This window comes from Synchiropus splendidus, chromosome 11 (assembly GCF_027744825.2).
Source record: "Synchiropus splendidus isolate RoL2022-P1 chromosome 11, RoL_Sspl_1.0, whole genome shotgun sequence".
In the NCBI taxonomy this organism is placed as follows: Eukaryota; Metazoa; Chordata; class Actinopteri; order Syngnathiformes; family Callionymidae; genus Synchiropus; species Synchiropus splendidus.
In genome coordinates this window covers 10461648-10484680 of record NC_071344.1, presented here as the reverse complement: position 1 = coordinate 10484680, position 23033 = coordinate 10461648, and the positions used below count along the sequence as shown (strand labels likewise).

At 39.8% G+C, this 23033-nt stretch overlaps 1 protein-coding gene across 2 annotated transcripts in view; it reads left to right on the top strand.

The window, feature by feature from the left end:
* Nucleotides 1-3002: 3002 nt before the first annotated feature.
* rab28 (RAB28, member RAS oncogene family) overlaps nucleotides 3003-23033 on the top strand; it is a 33176-nt gene continuing 13145 nt past the window's right edge. For both annotated transcript variants that reach the window (XM_053879483.1, XM_053879484.1), the window contains exons 1-4: nucleotides 3003-3260; nucleotides 8290-8386; nucleotides 12779-12867; nucleotides 16383-16512. In XM_053879483.1, coding sequence (XP_053735458.1) covers nucleotides 3186-3260; nucleotides 8290-8386; nucleotides 12779-12867; nucleotides 16383-16512 — 391 coding nt within the window. In that variant the 5' untranslated portion in view covers nucleotides 3003-3185. The remainder of the gene's footprint in view (nucleotides 3261-8289; nucleotides 8387-12778; nucleotides 12868-16382; nucleotides 16513-23033) is intronic.

Sequence of the window (23033 nt, the reverse complement as noted above, 5' to 3'; positions counted from 1 at the left end):
AAACTGATTGAGAATCTCAACGATTCTGCTCCTGTAAACATTGGAGCGATTCAAAAGCACAACTATGTTATTAAATCAAACAGATATGGGAAATGTGTGTATTACTTATTCATATATTCACTCATTCTCAAGTTCATATGCATTTTGTATTTCCATTTTCCATGTAAAAATATGGACGAATAGTGGAGAAAAAAATTCTCATATATATATATAAAACGTTTTTTTCTTTTTGTAATATACATAATAATGAATGAAACAAAATATCATGATTATTTGAAGAAGATTTTCAGCATCTAAAGAAATCTAAATTCTGCCAGTAGCAATAAAGTTATGTGTGTTGAAACATATTTCTCTTTGTAAATAGTATTGTTGTTTTTGTCTTGATGCAAAATATTAAAATTAGCATGAACTAAACTTCTACCATTAATATCTGTGTTTTAAGCAGTCTTACATCGACTTCAATTTTCCTCAGGACTCTGGACTGAGGTGGTGCTCCATCTATTTTCATGAGAACAAACCTACCGATACATTAAAATAGAATGTTAAATGTAAGAAATAGAAAGAAGGCTGTGTCCTCTCTTTTGAAGTCCAAAGAAAGGACAATACTCTTCTATTCTGTCCACAAGAAACACAAACATCTCTCTCCTCATCTCCACACGGAAGCTCGGAAGGTGTCATGTGTGCCACTATGACTCTCCTCCCGAAAAGAGCTGTCAGACCATGATGAATGGCGGTGTGGATCCAGGACAGGGTGGACTGACAGCTTCCTTTATAGCCCCACGTCAACACAAGGAGATGACTTTTCCGGGGTTAAGGAGGAACAAGACACGTCGCTGGAGTCAAGGATCCTCTCTGAGTGTAAACACGTCCTGCGCGATCCCTATCAGAGTTTCTGCTACTGATCATACTGAAGAACAGCTGATATCCTGACCTTTTCACCTCTTGACTACACGCTGCCCTGTGGGGCCTTTTTCAGTAGATGGAGGCTTTGTTGTGTGACAACAGTTGAAGTTGTCTTTATTTAATTTTATTTTTCAATTAAACTTATGCTACTTCTTTATCACTGTGCAGCCTAGACAAATAATCCATAAACACAGGCGAACGGACCCGGCTGCACTTGGCTCATGTCTGACATATGTGTTATATGTGGTATATGTTTGATATATCAAGCCTCTCTTCGCCTCGACTTTGGTCTGCCACTAGACCTACTATTAGTTGAACATGCTTTCCAAACCTCCAGTGTCTTTGAAACAGTGTTATATCCAGAGTATATCCAAGTTTGACTCATATATCTGCGAGAGATACCAGCTACTTGCTAAATTATCCAGAGACAGAAAGAGAGTGTACATGACATCTTCTGGAAAAGGGGACTTCTTTTATGATAAGATAACTTATGGTAGTCTGTTCCTGTTTTCTACTGTGTTGTCCTTTGATCTGAGAAATAGTCTGAGAGCCAGTTGATGTGGATTTGAAATGGGCACTAACTGATCCACAGTTATTCACCCCTGTTGAACCCAGCAAGCATCTACAGGCTAACCAATCTGGTGTCAGCTGAACTAAGCAGCACCAGACTGACCATCAGCTATTACAGTTTTCAGACACCTGACTGGTGAGAAGGTGTCCCCAAACACTGGTGTGACACCCCGACAATGAGCATTAGAAGTAATGTTATTATTACAGTTCGCATTATGATGATGACGACGACGAAGTGAATGTTGATCTTACTGATGAAGATGATGATGATGATGATCAGTAGCAGTAGTAGTAGTGCTGGCAGTAGCAGTAATAGCAGTAGCAGTGGTTGTAGTATGTAGTATATGGGTGTGTATGAATATGTGTCCATATAGATTAATACATACTACATTTTTGGGTTTAAAAAAATCAAACTGAATGAACCTCTAACCTCTTTAATTTACCTGGAGTGTGTTTTTAAACAGGGGCCCAAGCTACCTGAGGGGACACTCCCAAAGTGATTCATGATAATGTAGTCTGTCTGTCTGTCTGTCTGTCTGAGATGGGTAAGAGTTGAGGATGCCATCCTCAGACCACAAAACTCGTAGCCTGGTCAAATGCAGTATAAATACATTAGGAGCTGTTTTAAGTTCAAGCACACTTCAGCCACACTATTGAAAGGCACGGAAATACATGGTATTTAAAACAACAATTGCATCTGATTTTCATGTTTCATGTTCATTATTTTGGATACATAGTTTTTGTTTTTGGAAACCGGAGGCCTCAGACCGAAATTTCGTTGCCATAATATAGTGATATGTTTTTGTGCAATGACAATAAAGAAAGTCTAAGTCTAAGTCTATCAAAACCCTTTGTGGCTACTGTTGGCGCCTCACTGTCCCAAAAGCTTGATTCAGTGGATGCCATCGATGGGCTGGAGAGTGGACGTCCCACATAACATCTTCTCAAACCTGCATGAGCAGATACCTGATGCACAGACATATCTTTTCTTGCACATGGTTGAAATCTAAACACCCCCATCTTCCCACACTGTAGTGCTCAAGACATGAGATATATTATCTACTACATGCAACATATTGTGTTTCTAATTAAATTGCTGATTCTAACTTTAATCTTTAGAAAATCCTGTTTATGAGTGAGATAATTTGAAATTACTTACTTTGAAATATAGACCAATTAAATACTTGGTGAATGTAATACTACTACTACTACTACTACTACTAATATATTTTCTCCTTTGTCAAGCATGACAAGTCATTTGACTTATTATTTTATTTATTTTTTATTTTATTTAAACCGGTACGTTCACGTCTGTTACCATGGTAACAGCAGCGCGTAGCTCATTGGGCGCTACCATCTGCCAAACTGGAACTTCTCTTCTCTATTTGTCTCGTCTAAGATGTTTTTATTGCCCCAGGAAGAAATACTTGTACGTAACGGGGTGATTAATTTTATCAAATAAACCACTTCTCGGGTCTTTGTATCTCCCTCGAACCTAAACGGACTGTAAGGAACACGGAGTGAGAGTGGTTTGTTCCGAGCAGAGCAGCCGTGTGTCAGTGGACACAAAATGGCGGTATTTGTCCACTCGGCTCCTGTTTAATCCATTTGTGACCAACCACCGTGCCGAAGCCGTTTTCAGAGCTATTTTGTGGAACGCTGCGATCTTTAGAAAGACATTATCTTACTATAAACCAGCATTCCACATCGCAATGTCGGACTCTGAGGAGGACAGCCAGGATCGACAGTTGAAATTTGTAGTGATCGGAGACGGAGCGTGTGGAAAGGTAAGACGAGCACCATAAACAAACGTCAGCATTGAGAAGCGTAGTTGGTTAAACTAAGAACGAGTGACAACGAACGACTGTCGATGAAGTCGGACATGTATACAACAACAACAACAACTCCTTGCTCATTCGGACGCTACGCTACCAGTCTCCATGGCGACCGACGCTGACGTTGCTAGGTTAGCTATTAGCACAACTCGAACTGAAAACTGAAATACGTGACGTGAGGCCTTTTGACGCATTCTTTGAAGACAAAATTAGCATATTCGTAGCGACGCATGATCATTTTGAATAGATGGTTTGCGACAAAATGTACATTGTAAAGGTCTTACTTTATGCTAACCTGCCTTTTAAGGTTATTACGCTGTTCCTTCCATATAAATAATGCAATAAAAACAGCCATGTATTGTCTCGAGTTCGAGAGTTTCAGATGCTATGGTTTTCATTGGGAGTGACTAGGAAAAACAAAATTAGAAACCAGTGTATCAGAGTCCGTTCAGGTAGCACATTTTAGACGCAAAGTTCGGGAGGCCAGAAGAGAAAGATGACCAATGAGGTTGTGAAGAACATTGGTGTGACTCGGGAGGATGCGGCGGTAAGGTGGAGGAGGCTGCAATACTATGGCAACCCGTAGATACCGAAAGAAAAATCACTCTCATTTTGTTCAATGCATACATACTGTGACTATTTTATGAATGTTTTTTGGGACCATGATTTAGTAGTTTCTTAAAGACACTTCAAGTTCATTTTCTCTCCCCAGCATTTGAATCCCAATGTATTTCATGGTCAGATTGGAGATATTATCTTTTACATGGGCTGTGGTTTCCCTCATGCTCCTTTATAGTTTGGAGCTGCCTTCACCCCCTCAGGACTCTGACGGATTGAAAGACAGGACAATTTTACTTTTGCTTTAACTCTTGTGTATTAAATTGCAACAGCATTGCTAGATTTAAACATGTCAAGGTGCAAATATGAAGTCTGACATCAGCAGATGGCGGACACCTGTAACTACAATCAGAGCAACAGTTGTGGGCCGTGTTTATATGAACGTTTTTGGAGTGATCTGTGACTGAAAACGTCCACCAATGGTGTAGACAAGGGTGGTTGTTATTTTGTAGTGGGAGAACAACAGATCAGGAGCGTGAATTTGACTGACTCAGATTTCTGATGAAGATCATACACTGAAATAGAAAGTGATGCGTGTAGTGACAAGTCTGTTAAGTCCACAAGCAGCACTTACCGGTGCTTAGCCGTGTCCGGAACGTGATGGAAGAGGCATGGTCAAAACTGTGAGGAAGGTAGTGAGGATATAAAAAAAAAAACAATGCGGAAATGGTGGCAGATGCAGTAGATTTGAAGCCACGGGTGAAAACACGGTGCGAAGCGCAGCAGTCGTGCTCATGGTCCTGGTGTGTCTAGAGGGTGTAAGCCCATTTAAGTTTTTTGCTATTTTTGACCAAAAGTTAGGTGATTATCTCAGCTGACTTTTCTCACCACAGAGCAATAAATAGTTGCAAAATTGGCTGATTAAAATGAGGTCTACTCAGAATCCACCTCTCAAGAGCAGATGTGTGTGCAGTATTTTAAGTCACAACAGCAGCTGCTTGTTGGAGAAGTTCAGAAAACCAATGATTATTTGGAGGGGAATAAGTTCTCAATTCAATAAAAGCAAGTTGATTTCTAATTTAATTTGTATACATTTTGGTTGTTTATAACAAAACATCGTATTCGGCCCGGAAATAGATACTCATAAAAACAGGATTCCCACAAATCATAACAGAAGATAATGGAATTCCTAAATATAAAACAGAAAAAACAGAATTTATGAAAAAACAAAAGGCCTTTATAGGGCCATATGAAATTAGTTTCAGTTAGTTAGTTGAAGTTTTTGGAAAATTGTGAAAATGAGGGAGAGTACACTACTGTTGAACTTAATGTTCTCCTTCTGCGAAGCCTAGATTTTCTTTTTATGTGCATCAGAAGGGCACTGGGTGGGAGCCTTGTGAACACACACATCTCTGTTCCCAGCAGATATGGTACATTCATAACCCTCCTCACGGTGCTGCCAGGTGTCAGCTTGTCACTGTCTGAATGACTTACCTGCTTGTCCCTTTTCGGGCCAAAACAGGAGCTGTGCCCCCTCTCAGTTCAGCAGGAACCATTGACTGACGTCTTGAATGCCGTTTCCTCCCTTATTAATGTCAATTTACTCCACAAATTGCTATTGGATCGGTTTTTCTTGGATGCGATTTGCAGAGGAATTTCTGCTGGTGGTTAGCTGTCCGTTCACTGAGAAAGCCAGAAGGCTTGGCTACCTGAGCAGGATGTTTTTAAATAGGTTGAAGCCTTTTAAAGGTACAAGTGAAGATTCCATCAGTATTAATTCATGAAAAATCTATCTGTCTGTCTGTCTGTCTGTCTGACTATCTGTCTATCTGTCTATCTGTCTGTCTGTCTGTCTGTCTGTCTGTCTGTCTGTCTGTTTGTCTGTCCGTCCGTCCGTCTGTCTATCTAAATCTAATCTAATCTAAATATCTAAACCTTTCAAGCTTCAATGAATGAATGAAAGAATAGAATGCAAAGCGGCCGCGGTATTACACAGCGTGTATGAGTTGCATCACACTTTTTTTCCATGCTCGTTTCTTGTTTCAGTCAAGTTTCTCCCACTTCCCGGCACTGGTATCATCGCTGACCCTTCACTGTTCTCTGTTAGAGTGTCAGGATTACGCTTTTGCAGTCGCTGGTTACTTCAATTGTAGGGATGGAAAAAAAGCCACTATGTTGAGGGAAGAGAGCCAACGCTACTGGAATGCCAAGACAAATGAGCGACTCTGCCAGGGCCAGCATGTGGAATATATTTTTGCTGTCCAAGCTTGTTATTTCTGTGTTGTCAGTGATTGTTTGGGCTTCTTAAACGGCTGATTTTCTCCCTTTTTGCGTCAGTCACTCTGTGTTTTTTAGACTGACCAGTGTGATAGGTAACTTGATGATGGATTTTTCTTAAGTGGCTTCACAAAACTGTTATAAAATAGTCAATAAAATAACATTTCTAATCCTAATTAATAACAGTTTTTTTTGTCTTTTCTAAATATTAAGGAAGATATCGATCACAGAGTGGCCAATAATGCTTTCCGTCCTCATGCATACAGTTGTTTTGATACAACAACCCAAAATAACTGAAGAACATTCCTCAGAATAACCTCAGAGCCGCTGAAACGTTTCAAAACTTGCTAAAAGCACAACATTATAAGCATTAGTTATCACTCTTATGTTGATAAAACTTCCCTAGAAAATATGTGATTATTTTCCGTTAAGCAAGAGTTAACACAGCTTTAGTGTGATTAATTGAGATTAAATAAATTCAATCTACTGACAGCCCCAAATAAAATAATTCACAAAATGTGGTGTTTTTAATTAAAGATTCTCATAAAACTATCACAGCAGTCTGGTTGTTTTGCCCTGACATCTTGTCTCAGCAGACATAGACTTGTCAACAGCCGTATTGTTACATTTTGTGGTCACTGACTTCAGTTTTGTTTTAAGATAGTTGAAGTTTTTAACCCTTAAAATGTTGTAACTTGCCTTTTCATTGTTGAGGTAATGTGGCTACGTAAATTTTATTGTCAGAACCTCACGTCTCTGTCGTGTTCTTTTAGTCAGAAACAATGCACAGTTTTATTTGGTTTAGACTTCATATTCCTTGGAAACCTATGAATGCAAAAATGCGTGGGACTATGAACTTGACAATAATATTGTTCCCAGTTCTCTTGACTGTCTGGAAGAAAGAGAGAGGGTGAGCATATTCTTTTTCCCTACTGGAGAGTTGATATGGTTGTGAAATAAATGAGTACACATATCAACGTCCTCAGCAAGAAGCTTTGTACGAAACGTTCGTCCATATAGGTCCTTAGAGCATACATGTCATTACACAAGGTTGTGGGTTCAAGTGAAAGCTCAGTGGATTGAAGGATGATAGTTGGTGAAAGTGCCTCTAAACCCCAGTGATTGTGAAGGCGCAGTGTTAAAACGTGTGTGCGGCCACACTCAAATCCCCTTGCTTTGTGTCTCTGTTGTGTTGCTGTTAGCATGTGGTTGGAGAGATAGCTAAAAGACACTCAGCACTTCATTTTTCTCCTCTATCCTCATCCATCAAAGTGAATTAAACTTGGCTAGTCAAGCCTGAGCACTGGATTCCCATGGATGTCAGGAGAGTCCCCGACATGCTTTTTCTTCTCTTCCTTAAACACATCAGTGACAGTGATGGAGCTCTTATAATTTGCGTCAATTATTACGTCTGCCTCCAGGAGACATGACACATATTCCGACACCTGTTTCTGTCATTTCTGTAGGTTTTCGCTCCTCACAAGTGTGGCAGAGCGGAGAGACGGCAGACTATTACATCAGTGTGCGCCCTGCTCAATCATGATGGATTGTGACAGCATTTAAAATGGATTTGTACTGATGGAATTAATGTCTTGGACACTTAAAGTTTACATTGTGAGTGGCTCTGCAGGGATGAGGACATTATGGTAGAGCTTTGGTGAAATAATACAGGTTTATGGTGTGTACAAATTACAACCCTTTACATGTTGCACTTAGTAGATCAGTGCATTTTAATTGTGTCAACATTATTCTTTTTTTTAAAGAAATAATCAATATTTTTGGAACATAAAATTTCAAATTGTCATTTTTCAATTAGACCATAGCAGAGAAACCATATTTTTTTCTTCAAAATAAAATGAGTTGGTGTACTTGGGTGGTGGGTGGTTATAATCCTTTATGCTGCTGGATTAAGAATGTCGGATTTTAGTTGTGGGTGCTCATGCTGTAATAAGTGCATTGTATGATTTAGTCGTGTCCACAATAGCCCGCCCTCACTTTATCATTAAATCTGTGGGACTCACTGTCTGCTCTTAGATTGCCTGTCATTCAAAAGATACTTTACTCGAATAGCAAGTCATTATTTTCCCGACGGGTTGCTGAAGAGTTGTTGTGTCATGCCGTCGCTGCCTTTGTCTCTCTGTTTCAGACATCACTCGCCACCAGGTTTGCTCAGGAGGCTTTTGGAAAGCAGTACAAACAAACCATCGGTCTGGATTTCTTTCTGAAGAGAATAAGCCTTCCAGGTAAGACACCTTCATAATCTCATGGGAGTGTAGACTTTAGAGACATTCAGGCCTTGACACACAAACTGGAATCACTGGATGTCTTGACGAAAAGTGGCTGTAATGCTCAGCAGTATTCATATTTTTCTTTTGCCTTGTCATTAGAATCAACACCTTCACCTTGGTTTCTTTACTCTGAATATTGGGCATGGGATTAGGATTAAAATTCTACTGTCAAACCCAAGAAACCTGGAATAGTTTGAAAAGATCTGGGGTGTTTAAACAAATAACATGTTAAAAATATATAGAAATTACAATAAATAAATAAAATCTGAATTTATTACAGGCTCTTTGTTACTAAACTATAAATGTTACACACTGGGTAGCGCTGAGGATTTATTCCCCAGGTTAATTTGGGAGATGAGTGTGTCCTTGCTGCCCATTGTACAGAGTCTGCCACTTCTCAGGTTTATTCACAGTGAAAGCTCTTCCCTCCAGAGGAAACAGAATATTTTTTTTTTACCGTAGACTGCACAAGGCCAATGGACAGCTTGTGTCCAAATGGGCAAGCCTTCCCCATAATTCTGCTCAGAGTAAATATATTAAATTTTTATGTTTGCAGTAAAATCTTTGTCCTTTAAAAATGAATGTTCGTGTTTGTCTCATTTGCCGCAAGACAGCCTCGCTCTGTGTTACAGTTGAAAATTAGGCTTTCTGTTACCTCGTGCTATTTTTAGATTGTACTATTTGGGTTTTACTTCCTACCCCCCTCTGCATGTAGTCCTTGGAAGGTTTTGTTGCAATTGAGGGTGTATCCACTTTGCCCCAGATATCTTGTTACTTCTGATTATTTGGAAAATATAAATACATACATACTCTGTTAACCAACACTAAGTCCTGTTCAGGGTTGCTGGGGGGTGCTGGAGCCTATCCCAGCTGTCATTGGGCTAGAGGCTGGAATACACCCTGGACAGGTCGCCAGTCCATCGCAGGCCTCACGCACCATACACACACACGGGCACACACACGGGCACACACACGGGCACACACACGGGCACACACACGGGCACACACACGGGCACACACACGGGCACACACACGGGCACACACGCACCTAGGAGCAATTTTAGCGTGTCCAATTAACGTAAGATTATAAAGGAGAATTTGTCATCATCTCTGTCTCTGATTCCTACTTTTCCCCATTAAAAAAAAAAAAATAGAAATTATTGTTAAAGTATTCCATTGAAGACCAATAAATACTACAAATAGTCAACAATTTTTACCCACTATTACTTTTATGAAGTAAAAAGAACCATTTTACTGGAAGTTATTCTGTGTGTGCTGTTCTTTATCATTGCAGGTGTGGAATGTCGAAATGTTGTTGTTGAAATATCTTAATTTGCAATACATTTCATTGTTAAAGATGCATGATGAATTTTCAACTTTGTTGTGTGCTTTGAGATCATTATCATTATTTTATTTTAGGCCTGAAGAAAGTAGTTTAAATTATGTCCACTTTCATGTTCTCTTAAGTGTTTATTACTTTATTCGGTGTGATATACAGAATCTACTGGACTTGAACAAAAGGAGGTCATCATCATCATATCTTCAGCCTCTTCCGTATGTCGCGGTTTTGAGGTCGAATTTGACAAGTGAAGACTTTCTAATTCTAATAAGATAAGTCTAGTATTTCATGGCAGCACTTCTAATGAACACAGTGAACCAAACTGTATTACAAAAACCTTTTTTTTTCTTTCATTAATTTCATTAAATTCTGTCTTCTTCTAAAGGTCTTGTACTTGGATTTCTTGTGTGTGAGGACAGATATTTTTTCATAAAAGCACAGGCACAGAGTAAAGGCTCTGCTGATTAGGAAGCTGGCAGGCGTTGTATTTGGATTTTCTCTCAATTTAAGTTTCATGAGATCTTGGAGAACTAGCCCACCAAAAATGTTGTGGTGGAGAAAAAAGAGCCAACCATAAGCTGAGCTGAGGCCCTTCATTTGAAGCCTGACAAATACTGTTAATCCTGCTGCGTCTCTTTCCAGTAAGTTCCTTTCCTAAAATGATTACAGTTAATTGGATTGTTGGACTGTATATTTTTGTTTAAATTTAAGCAAATGCATCATCGCAGCGGCAAAAATGGGGAGTCCTGCATGACTTGTTAAATGGAGCGTTTTCTGGGGAATTGGGTGTTGATGAGCTGATGAAGAGGAGGGAGGCTATGCGCGTTGGGTGGTCCCAAACTTCGTTAGGACCCCCACCCCGTCTTGTATTGGAGAGATTGTGTGGCTCCCTGTGTCTCTGTGGGGCTATAAGGGTCCTATGCAGCGGGGGGAGAGTAGCCTATAGCCAGAGCTCCAGTCACCATGAAGGCCCGGCTTGTCAAACTTAATGTACATTTTCCAACGTGGAGAGAGGTGAGCCGAGGCCGGGTGCCACACAACAGCCCCCTCTGTGTGTCCGTCTTTTATAACAATACCTCTTCCAGATGTCACTGCTGCAGGCAGGGGTTTGGCCACAGATAGATCTACTCTGATATACCTTTTGCAGTCACAATATTGCATGATGGTATGTCCTTTAACTTTCTCTTAGGAAGAGGTGTCTTTAGTACTTAAATACTGAAGTCACTATTGTATTGTACGTTTTTATTATTACCATTAACACAAGCAGATATACATGCCCAGATTACAGTGATGAACAATGTACTTTTCAAGCGCATGATGCATTAAAATTATTGTTTGAATGGGACATAATTCATTCATTCATCATTATTTAAAAATTAATATTATATTAGCTATGTCATCTTAATTATGCTAATGTCAGTCTATCCAAGATGTAACTTTTTTGTATTGTGTCCTTATTAAATAAATACTAGAATGTCTGGTACATTAGTGACTTCAGGTAATAAATCTTAAACTGTATTGATGATTTTTCCAGTTGCATTAATTTTATTTGGTTATGATTCATAGTTCTTTCCTCATGTGTTCATTAATGCTACACCCACCTGTTGTTAATCGTCTGTATGAATATTTCAAAGCTATTTCATTTAATATGTGCTTGTTAACAATGTATTTTAAAAATGTATTTGTTTATTTTTTTAATCAGTGTTTCAAAAAGAGAAGGGCTGTCTCAGGGCCTAGCCTATGTAACACCTGCAAACGTTCACACAGATAAATGCAAAAGAAAATATGATAACTGCATTTTTTTTTTTGGAGCCACGGCTGCATCCTCCATCTCTGGTGGATCATACTTTCTTTGCAGAGGCATGTGCCGAACAAACAGCAGTAATGTTTAGTCAGCCTGAAACTGTGAAACATAAATAAAGCGCGGTGGATGGGTGGGGATGGCTCTTTATGCCACCAAAGAACAGTTATTCATCGCACTCCTCACTGCAGCTTCACACTGACACTGTATAGTCTGGATGAAGTGACTGTGAACCTCAGCGGTTCCTTTCCTTGCTTTTAAAAAAAGGACCTATGAAGGGGTTGAGTCGTCCAGCCGTATCCACACTGAATGCCCGACTCCCATCAACGCTGCAGCACAGTGCAGCTTCTTTCATTTTCAAGATGGAAATATTTATTTGGTATGGTTTTGTCCATCTCCTCATTTCCTACGTTTTGCTGCTCACTTGACTGCTGACTTCTGTGGCAGGAAATGGAACAATACAAACTCTCAGGTTCTTTTGCTTGTTAGCAAACAAATTGTGAAAAATTCCAACAATTATTCAGAATATTATATCAACAATTATTAAGTAATAATAAGTAATACATACTGACGACACATAGTTGAACAAAGTAACAACTCCTGTGCTGCATTATGGTTCCTGTATGCCTGCATAGATCATCTGCTTGATCCGGTATAAACATTTGACATATAGACGACTTCTCATATGAACTCATATTTGTTTCACTCATATTTGAAGTAGAATAGGTGTTTCCCTGTCAATCAGTTTTTTATTCCACCAAAAGTTAATACTAAAATGTGTAGTGCTGAAATTCTTGGTTTAGGTTTTATTTCTTTATTTATTTGTACATTTTGTGTTAATATTTTGTTCTTTGGTCTTCACTCAGATATGCATATTTGTTCACTCTCAGCCTGGTGTTTTTTCGTTTGAAAACTCAAATTCCCCCCAATAATCCCAAAAATTCACTTTTCATAGCTGGTTAATAAACAAGGTACTTGTATGAGTATGAGGGGGAAGTGAGGGAAAAAAAAATCATTCAAATTTCACTTACTCTTTATTTATGTTCTTATTGATAATGAAAAAAAAAAACCTTTTGCAAATTAATTTTTTTTCTTTTGCACCATTCACATAGTTACTTCATGTTAATGTTTCATTATATCTACATTTCACAGAGAAATAAAAAATAAAATGACCAATGTTATTAGAGCTTTTTGTTTCTTTTCTCAGGTAATTTAAATGTCACCTTGCAAGTATGGGACATTGGAGGCCAGACGTTGGGAGGGAAGATGCTGGATAAATATGTGTATGGAGCTCACGTAAGTCCACACATCCTTTTAATAATTTTCATTTTAATGAATCAACCTTTTGACTTTTATAAGTGGTGTGCTCCCCATTATTCCTTTGTATATAATATACATATGTCACAGTAGTCCAAAGGTAAAGTGGATCACAGGAAGCATTAGTTTCCACCCTCTGAGCAGAACTATATCTGTGACTCGGGTCAGGCTTATTATTACAAGATCTGCAGCTTCTTTCAGAACCCGCCACTTCCTTTCACTGGAGCCGTTTCATAATAAACGGACATTTGAATTCTTGGCTGGTTTTAGAGGTCAAAAGAACGTTAATGCCTTGAGCCAAGTCATCGAAGAGAGAGTGACTGAATTGGAATAACAGTGCCATGCCAAAAGGCAAATTAAACCAATGTATTTTGTTTTGTCAATTACTGATGTATATTTTTACTTTCACCTCCTGAGAAACAGGGCCTTGAAGAAAAATACACAATTTCAAAATGAACATCAGCAAAAAAAGGAAACAAGACGAATCAGTAAATGGAAGTTTCCTTTAAGGAAAGTCTGTAAACAAACAACAAAGTTGTTTTATGTTTTATCACTTTGCAGAGAAAAGAAATGCTTTTGTTGTCATTGGTCAGAAAGAGGCGGTGGGTATTGTAAGCATCATCCTGTAGTTACAAAATCTTCTAACCTTCTTCTAACTAACTGCTGTCTCCAGGTGTAATTTTAAAATGCACACAGACAGACACATATATGAGCACTTGCTTTATATAATAATTTATAAAAAAATATAGTTTTCCTGACTTGACAAATTTGTTTTCCTTTCCTCCCCCTCCTTGATTTGACCTCCTCCTAAATCTCGACAGTCTTGCTTCACTACAGTGATTAGAGAATTTGAGATGACTTTCTAAAATGTTAAATGTCACTTCACAAATTAAGTTTTGTGTATTGTGAGAAACTGACGCAGTTGCGGTGGCTTGATCTAAAAATGCTGTCTAGTGCTAGAGAGTGAAACAATAGCTGTTGCTGTCTCCTCACAGCTTGAAGGACATCGATTTAAATCGTGCTTGGTAATTTGAATGCTCCTTTTTTGCCTGTGCTTCACACATTTGTGTGGCTATGGAGTAGCTGTTCTTCACCTTGTCAAGAGACGATCTATTGAGAGTAAAAAGCATTTACCTCCCTAGACTGATGCTAGGATGTGCAACGTAAAAGAGTATAATATCTAAACGGACATGGCTTCAGAAAAAGGGAGAATGTCAATCTTCTTAGTAGATATCCTTGAAACAGGATTTATTGATACCATTTTAAACACATTATTAACATATTATTAACCCAGGCAATTTGTCTACTCAATCTTGATCTCTGGTGACTTTGTACAAACAAAACTTTCACACGCACACGCATCCTCGGAGCTGCTTCAAGAGTTCACACCTTTTGTTCAACCCCTCGCGTCCTGTAATCAATCATAGGTGTTCAGGCAGACGTACGTTTTTGTGCGAGGTGCGAGCTGTCATCACTGACCCTGCATGTTGTGACAGTGAGCGTCTGCTCCACTAAAGGTAAACAGAAACCCGGTTGCAGCATTTTTTGGCAAACATTAAATGTCTATGATACCAGGCGAGGAAGGCGATCAGCCGTGTGGAATCACTCTAACTGCCCTTTTATCTATGTTTACTTTTTGATTAATTTATGAGTAAATTCCAATGGCTGTCTCTGGTGCTGTCTGATGTGTATTTCCGTGCAACAGACAGTGTGGAGGATTATACTGGGAGGAGTGAAATGTCTGCAAGCATTTCTCATTCTTCAGCTCGGATAGCAGATAACCTGCCTTCACCTTTATGTCCACAGCAAATCTGCATTTAACACAAATCCATGTAAATCTTCCATTCCCTAATGTTAAGAGTCTCTTCTGCTGTATATCAAAAAGAGGAGCAGTGCCACCTGCTGTTTCCTTTTTAATAGACAGGAGAGGCTTCACTTTTTTGTGAGGTGGTAACTTCCCAAGCTCATGATACATGTTGCCATGACACCCCTATGCAATCAGTTAAGAATAAAGAGTTTAACTTTGGGTAAAAGAAACTTCTCATTCTGAAGTCAGGCAAGTTAATTGGTGAACTTCAGGTTCCTTACTTTTAATAGTTTAAGGGTGAATTCCAATTCCTTCCTTAATCCTCAACCTCAAACCTCAACCTCAGTCCTCAAAACCAAGGGAAGGAAGATTTTGTTCCTTAGAAATGGGACACTACTTAATGCAGATACGTCCTAAGCCTGTTGGAGGCATTATTGTCTTTTATATCTCCATCAACAAAGATTGTTTTTCACACCAACTTTGATACTATACAAAGGATTCTGGGTATTCCTCTATACAGAGAGAGGTCGTGGATGTCCTCGAGATTCAGGAAGCTACGTTCCTCAATCTTGTTCCTCAATTTGACCTCCCAAGAATTGGGACGGTTCTTGCTCCTTACGAGAAGGTTGAGGATTAAGGAAGGAAGGAAGGCTTCTTATGCTGCTGCTAACTTGTTTTCATATTTAGATTAAGTTCAAATGTGCAACATTTATTCATCTTGGTAATAGGTGCTATAATAAACAATAGTCTGCTATTAAGAAATAACATTCATTAGAATGGATAAAACTCACCACAGACAGTCCTCTCTTTTAAATGTTTGAAGGGCAAAACCATCATCTTTTGAAGTGCTCTGTGGCTGTATCCTTTTAAGATCAGATATTAGCCCGGGGTGGATATTCAATTTCTGAAGTGGCCACATTATACACTGTGACAAGTGTGAGTTGGTGTACAGCCAAAAGACAGAAGGAAAACAGAAAGAAAATGGTCTACTTGTAACTTAATTTTTGTTTCCCCGAGTATTATAAAATGGGAAAAAAATAGTACAAGATCTTCTCAAATGGTGAATGTCTTGGGGAAAATAATGGGTAAAACATGTAAATATACTGTAAAGGCACTTTATTTCAAGGTACTTTTAAAAGTTGTTTATTTATTTATTTTGTCGGACATGAAATACTATTGAAATAACTTATTAAAATGATATGTAATAAGAGAAAAAAAAAATGAATTTGAAGAGTAAAGATTACTGTAGTAATGTAGCTTTGCTGATGAAGTAGGCAAAGGGCATGTGGCCCACCGACTCCATTTTTGCCCGACTCTGCTTTAGTGTCAGACAAAAGATGAGAGAGCAAAATGCTCAGGTTTTCATGGGAAGTTTCTCACAAGAACGAAATCAGGTATGAGTACGTCAGAGGTGCAGCTCCTGTAGGAGTTTGGAGACTGAGTTAGGGAGTTGAGACTCGGATGGTTTAGACACCTGCAGAGGAGAGATAGAGGACAGGTTGGATAAAGAATGCTAGTGATGGAGGTACCAGGTAGAAGACGACCAAGAGGTTCCTGGATGAGATAAAGGAGGGTATTTCCTATCAGCAACCCCAACAGGAAATGCTGAAAGACAAACAAGATGAAGTCCTACAGAATGAAGATAGAGGATGACAAAGTAAAAGCTGTTTTTTCCCCATTTCTATAGGGTGTTCTTCTGGTTTACGACATCACCAACTTCCAGAGCTTTGAAAATCTTGAGGATTGGTTCAATATGGTGAAGAAGGCTAATGAAGAGTGTGATATCCAGCCAGTCATCTCCTTGATAGGAAACAAAAGTGAGTACAACTATTATCAGAAACATCCACCTCGTAATGGGTTTTATAGCTTTCAATTTTGAATCAGTGCATTGTGATGGTTGCTGCGACAGGTTTCTGAATGTTAGTTGTCCCTAAATTCTTGTAACACGTCAGTTTTTTTTAGGAAGGAAACATTGACAAAGAAAAGAGCAATTGTGAAATACAAATCTGATGCAAAGTTCTGGATTTCCTTGTTTTATCCATTAAAAACGTAATATAGTCATAAGCAAAGAGTAAATTGAACACTTTACTATTGGACAGCAAGGGTGACCTTGAAAAGCGTTTGTTTGAGATTAAAACATTCATCTGAGATGAACCAGACATCGGCAGTTCCAGGTCTGGTGTAAAAGAATAATGAATGGTTTGGACTATTTAGGTCTGCAGCTGAGTTCAAATGTCAGTTTTAGGATAACCTTCTTCATTTTTGTCACATTCTTGTGTATGAAACGAGGAACGCTCGCATGTTCTGCACCATTTTTCTATTCTTGTGATCCTGAGGTGTATTTGGTTTTGCGTGTCTGTGTTTGGCTGTGGAGGAGTGAGTGTTTGAAGTGAGCTGACGTTTCTCTCTGACTGCTAGATAACTGATCGGTGTCGATAAGAGGATGAGGTTTTCGAGACGATGGGAATGCTGATGTTTGTGAACTCTGGGGAGTCGCCGACGTTGATTTAAGATCCCCGGGACAACGTATCCAGTGCACCGCTTATCTGCACACAGTCACTATCCTGCCTCTCCCAAGCTGCTCTTCGCTCACTTTTTTGAGTCAGTGGTTAGGCTGACCGCACACAATTGACGTTTACAAGACAGTTACCGTCCATCAGTTTGCCCTGACCTCACAACTCGCATAATAACAATGACTCTTTTTAAACTGCCTCTTGACAGAGTCCTGTCTAAAGCAGTGTTATTATCAAGTGAGGCATCAGTGTGTGTGTTGAGGTGACCATCCACCTTCTTGGGTGATGATAAATGTGAACAGAGTGGTGCCTGCTCACAGGAAGCTCTCACTAATGTAATGTAACCTCGACCAAAGGTCATGGTTTAATTCCCCTGTCTAAAACAGATTCACCTCTCTTGGCATTCATTTGAATTTCTTATGCCTTGGCTTTAGCGCCGGGCGCCTCATTATTTAGGCTAGGTTTGGGTGTTTGTGTGAGTGTGTATAGTGTAATGTGTAAGAGGTGCACGTCCCGCTGTCAGGCCCTGTCTAATGGCTCCATTGCTTGAAATGGCTCATGTGTTATTTCTGCTCCTACAGGCTGAAAAAAAGAAAAACAGAATCCCACACATATTGCCCCGCTAGGAGCTATTAATTACTCTGCAAAACTTTATGGATCCTTGAACCCTCCCATGGACTCCATTTTTCAGACAGTCGTAAGAGAGTTAGTCTGCACTCATTAGATGTAGCCGCATTTATGTTTCTCATCTGATTGTTTTTTTTCTTTCTGCCTCTGTCTCTGTCAACAAATATTCTTTTGAGGGGACATAGTGAAGACTTGTCATCCTTATGAATTGGTGCATGTCCTTCTGCTAGTCGGGCATGAAAGCTTCAAACAGTAAGCAACTGAGCCATATGAATGTGTTTCTTTTTCAACAAACAGAGTTTCCCCCATTTATATAGAGACAAAAAGAACATTAATATTGGGACGCTTCTATCAGGTAATTCCGCCAAATTTGTATTCAGAGTTTTGGTAGTCAGCACACCTTCTAACCACGTAATATATAATACAATGAAGGCTATGTTTTAAGCGCAGTCTAGTAAAAATGGGCGGTTGGCGATTAAAGCATATGAAGGGATGATGAGTTACAGTTCACACATCATACTGTTTGTAGCCCTTGGCATTAGCCACCCGATCAAGTGAATGAATGGATCAAGTGAAAGTAAATGGAGCTTTACCCCTCAATTGGTCAGGTCCACTCCCTCAACTATAACATGTTGTTCTTAACCAATGCCTTACCACGTTAATAATTTGTAACTTTTGGTAAAATGTTGAAACGGCCCATTCCATGCATTAGTTTAAAAGCGTGAAAAGCACATGCTGAACGTCGTAGTGTAATAATAGTAAAACACTCTCTTGTAGGCCAATGTAATGTGACATGTTTATAACAATCAGAAGTGAAGTGCTGACATTTTAAGCAAGTTTGGAATATATTCCAAGCTGGTTCACAGCATGGTGAGACGCTAAGAGTCCAATGTTATTTTTATGAGCTAAGTTGGCAGCTGCAGTTTTCTTTTCTTTTTTTTCATTATTTCAAAATCAACTGCTCAAATCCTTTGAGACCTCGGTTTGCTTATTACTGGTGCTACCTTATATATCGGATTCGAGTTTGATTTGCACACTGCGTTTTTTACTATGTTTTGTATTCGTGCCTGTGGACTAGAGCGGTTCATTAATGAAGCTGTCCCCTCTGCTGCTCGCCCTGGCCTTACTGCCCTCCTGTGTCATGTCACTGCTTTAGAACAACCTTTCCTTTCTTAAGCTTAGCATGGCCGGCGAGGGTTAAGTGTGCTTGTTAAACACTGCACCCGCTTACCCTTGATATGCTGCCCAGAGCCTTGTGTTTAATAATTGCTCCACTTGTAACAATTCAGGGAGGAAGCCAGTGAAAGTTTTTATTGAGGGCACACATCTGCACGCACAATTATTTATGTGTTCATATATTCACACAGGCAGACTTTCAGAGTAACAACTGAATGTAAAACCACACGCTTGCGTAGATTCTAGGAACACACAGGGAATGGAAGAATTCAAACCTCTTGCTCTGTCTAAACACATGAAAACTGTTTATTACAGTGCAGCCAGGTCTAATGCTCTTTAGAGGAAAGTTGCAGTGGCAGCTCATCCGCCGTAAATATCCATCCATCTATTAAAAGTATAAAGAATTCTTGTAAAATGTTAACTGAAATTAACTGAATATGATTTCTGGAACAATCCCTTTCGTCTCTATATTGGTCTGTAGCAAGCGTAAAACTAGAGCATATACTCACACTATATTCATTGCAAAAGTGGAAATTTGAAGTTCTCCTTTTTGATAACAATACTCGAAGAACCAATTGTTGGTGTTACACTGAATTATCTATTACCGCTAAGATGCTGCTGGTTTATAGATATGAGCGGATGGGTGCAATGACACAAGAGATCGACCTTATACACACTACTGTAGTATGTCCAGTTAAGAAGAAAGACCAGAAACAGCACAAAGTGGTCATCCAGGAACATTGTGGCTATGCTTCTCACAGCATACTCTCAACATTAGATGAAAGATATTCCACAAGTATGCACCGAATTTAAAATTTGTGGCTGATGCCGAAGAAATTTTTGCTTGGCTGAATACCGAGTAACTAATGTGGTTTCGGTTTTTACAAAAAAATATATATATTTAGTCAAGCGCGTATTTACATGCATGTTTGTCAAAGAAAGGTAATGTTTAGATGACTTAATATTTTTGACATTTTTTTGTGTTCCAGACTTTATTATTATTATTATTATTATTAATAATAATCATAATCATAATCATAATCATAAGAATAATAACAAACTGCAATACTATTCTTATTCCCCAACACTTTAAAAGAACCGAAAACTTCAACCCTTGTACAAAGACTTAGCAATGAAGCATCACCATGATGGCTGTCGGAACTGGCCACACTTAATAGTGGACGTGGTCAAATAAAGAGGAAAAGTGAGATACATGGATCAGAAAGTCTCCTTTTTGTATAAATAAAGCACATTCTATTAGATCGTGTTGTCGATTAGAAGCAAAAAAAGTCGTTGTTCAGGCTTTTTGCATGGTGTTTGATTACGTCACATGGCACTATCATGTTGCCTTTTTATATATATTCGGCCATGGAAGGTTTGGTGCGTGGCTAATATCCCACTATTCCAGGAGACGTGGAGGGGGCTGTGGTAGGGAAACAGCCCAGCAGCACCAATGCTGTCTGCACCAACGCTCAGCCACTTGTGTGCACTTGCATCTCTCCAACTGTCAAAAACAGACTCCATGAGTGTTGGCTTGACATCCACAAGCAGAACCCGTAGCTCTTCACCGTGCAGCCTAAAAGGCATTTAACACTTAATATTGGTGCCCTCTGCACCTCACCAATGAAGAGCAGGTTCACACTGAGCAGAGTTGACTAAAGTGAGAGGGTCTGGGTGTACTGTGGACAATGTTCTGCTAGCTAACATCCTCCAGTTTAACTAGTTTGGTGGTGGACCTGTCACAGTGCAGTACGCAATATCCTTGCTGGACCCCATAGACCTTGATGTCGTAACCAGATGAACCTTGGTTGCCATACTTGGATGAGATCCTCAAACTCCATTGTCTGACCACCATTCTTCTGATACCTGGCGATGCTTGGTCCCATGTGGCTGTGGTGTGTCCAGCATGAGAAAGATATTAGTGCCATGGACTGCCCTGTATCCCAGACCTGAGTCCACCGCTGCCACATTGCACTTCTCACTGTCCAGTGATTGACTGTCCACTCAGATCAACCTGGTCTGGTAGGATATCACTCTGGAGAATGCCTGCTGTCTCAATGGAAGCATGCCAATACCTTGTAAGGAGTGCACACATGAGCTTGGTGGCTCGCACTACTGACCTTCATCGTAAATGCTCTTTCCATTGAGCTAAACTCAGCCTGGGATTTCTTGGAATCCAATGATTTTATTTCCTTGGAAAATGCGTGGGCTATTTTGTTCTCAACACCTTTTCTTCTGGAACATTTAATCCGTCATGATCTAGGTTGTGTTTAAGTGCTCCTTTTATTTTTTTGAGCGCTGCTCATCCAGCAAGGTTTTCAGTATTGCTTTCAAACTATCACCCCCAGTATGATTTATGTGGACTGAAAGGCAGCCATCATTGTTTTGAAATAACTGCATTACAGGTTTACGTTGATACTTGAAATAATTGCACGTCTCTCTGCAGACAGAAAGTCTGTGTCATTTATCAAAGCAATTTGTTTTTATTGAGCAGGGATCGCAGGACCCTTGCTTGCTCCCCACCCATCGGCCTTCCCATTGCTGGCTTTGTCTCCCAAAGGAACTCCAGGAACATCCATCACAGGATTGCACAGCCCGTATTTGGGTGACTTAAATCGGTTCAGTTCTCTTAACCCCTCCTCATTACTCATGGATTTTTGCTCAGAGAACCGTACACAATTTTGCTGCTGGTCCACTCAAGCCTGCGATGGGAAGCGTTCCCTTCTGGGCAGAGATAATGTCCTGCCATGAAGAGAATTGCATGGTTAACTTGCTTTTGCTTTATTTTTCCCAGTTAGTCTGTACATGTAGTATCAAAGTTACTCAAAGACACTCTGCAAACAAGAAATCCAAAGCCTTGATCAAACTTTTTAAAATGTTTCACTCATCCATACCAGTTATATGACTCTTATGTTCTATACCCCTTAACACAAGTATGTTTATCATAGGCTTGGTGTCCTGTTTGTATATAAGATTGTCGAGACATTCCCTTACCTATCATTTATCTGCTCACAGTTTTCTCTCCAGCGAGTCAAAGTAAATAAGAGATCTCCTTGGAATCATGTCGTTGCCACCAACATTGTTGGTTTTGAGTTGTTTGCCATCTTGGCGAAGGCTCAGGTAAAGTTGAGGTCTCCCCTCCTCCCCTCCTCTCTCACACCCGTCACCATGCTGCCCCTGTAAAGCTGCCACAGTTCCTGTCTGTTCAGTGTATGCCTGCACATTTCTTAATAGAGAGATGCTCAGAAGTCCAGGAGTGCCGAGCAGCTCAATACACTTCTGTTTTTGGTTGAGCTCAAAAATGTTTTTCCTGGCTCAACCCTCTCATACTTAGGTCCTCTTACAACAAACTAAAAGGTCCTAATTGCCCCCAGGGGAAAGGTTTAGCCACAATAGACATGTGGTGGGACAAAAGCCCAGCACTCCTACACCGACAACCTCACCCCTCCCCAGATAGAAGACGTGAACACGTCAGCAGTGTCCATGTTGCACTGTGGGTTACCCAACCACAGGTCGACGCTGTAAAACATTATGTATACAAAATAAAGACCAAGTAAGACGTTGGGCATGGTTGAATGAAGACCTGGAATGTTTACGGCTTATGACAAATCTAGGGTTTCCGTATTTCTCTTCAGACGGGGTCATCATGGGCAGTTTTCCGTGAGGGGGTTTAGTATATTAGGAGCAAGATCATTTTTTGTTGCTCATGTATATCGGACTACTTTACAAATTTATACAAAAGATGAATGATTCATTAGCAATAACTCCTCCTCGCCGCACTCTTCCGGCATCGCTTCTTCTCCTGACACCCAAGCCTGTTGAAACACGGTGAGACCTCATTCATTTAGCCATCCATAAAGCAAATATTGTTGCACATGCAGTAGATGATCAGTCTTCGAATAGCGTCTTGTGTGGTAAGTCATGGGCCATTTGGTTTGCACAGCACAGCTTAGCCACCTGACCCGAGTGCAGCCTGGAACCCTCATCATGCTCAGGCTGTACTTTATTTCTTCACTTCTCCA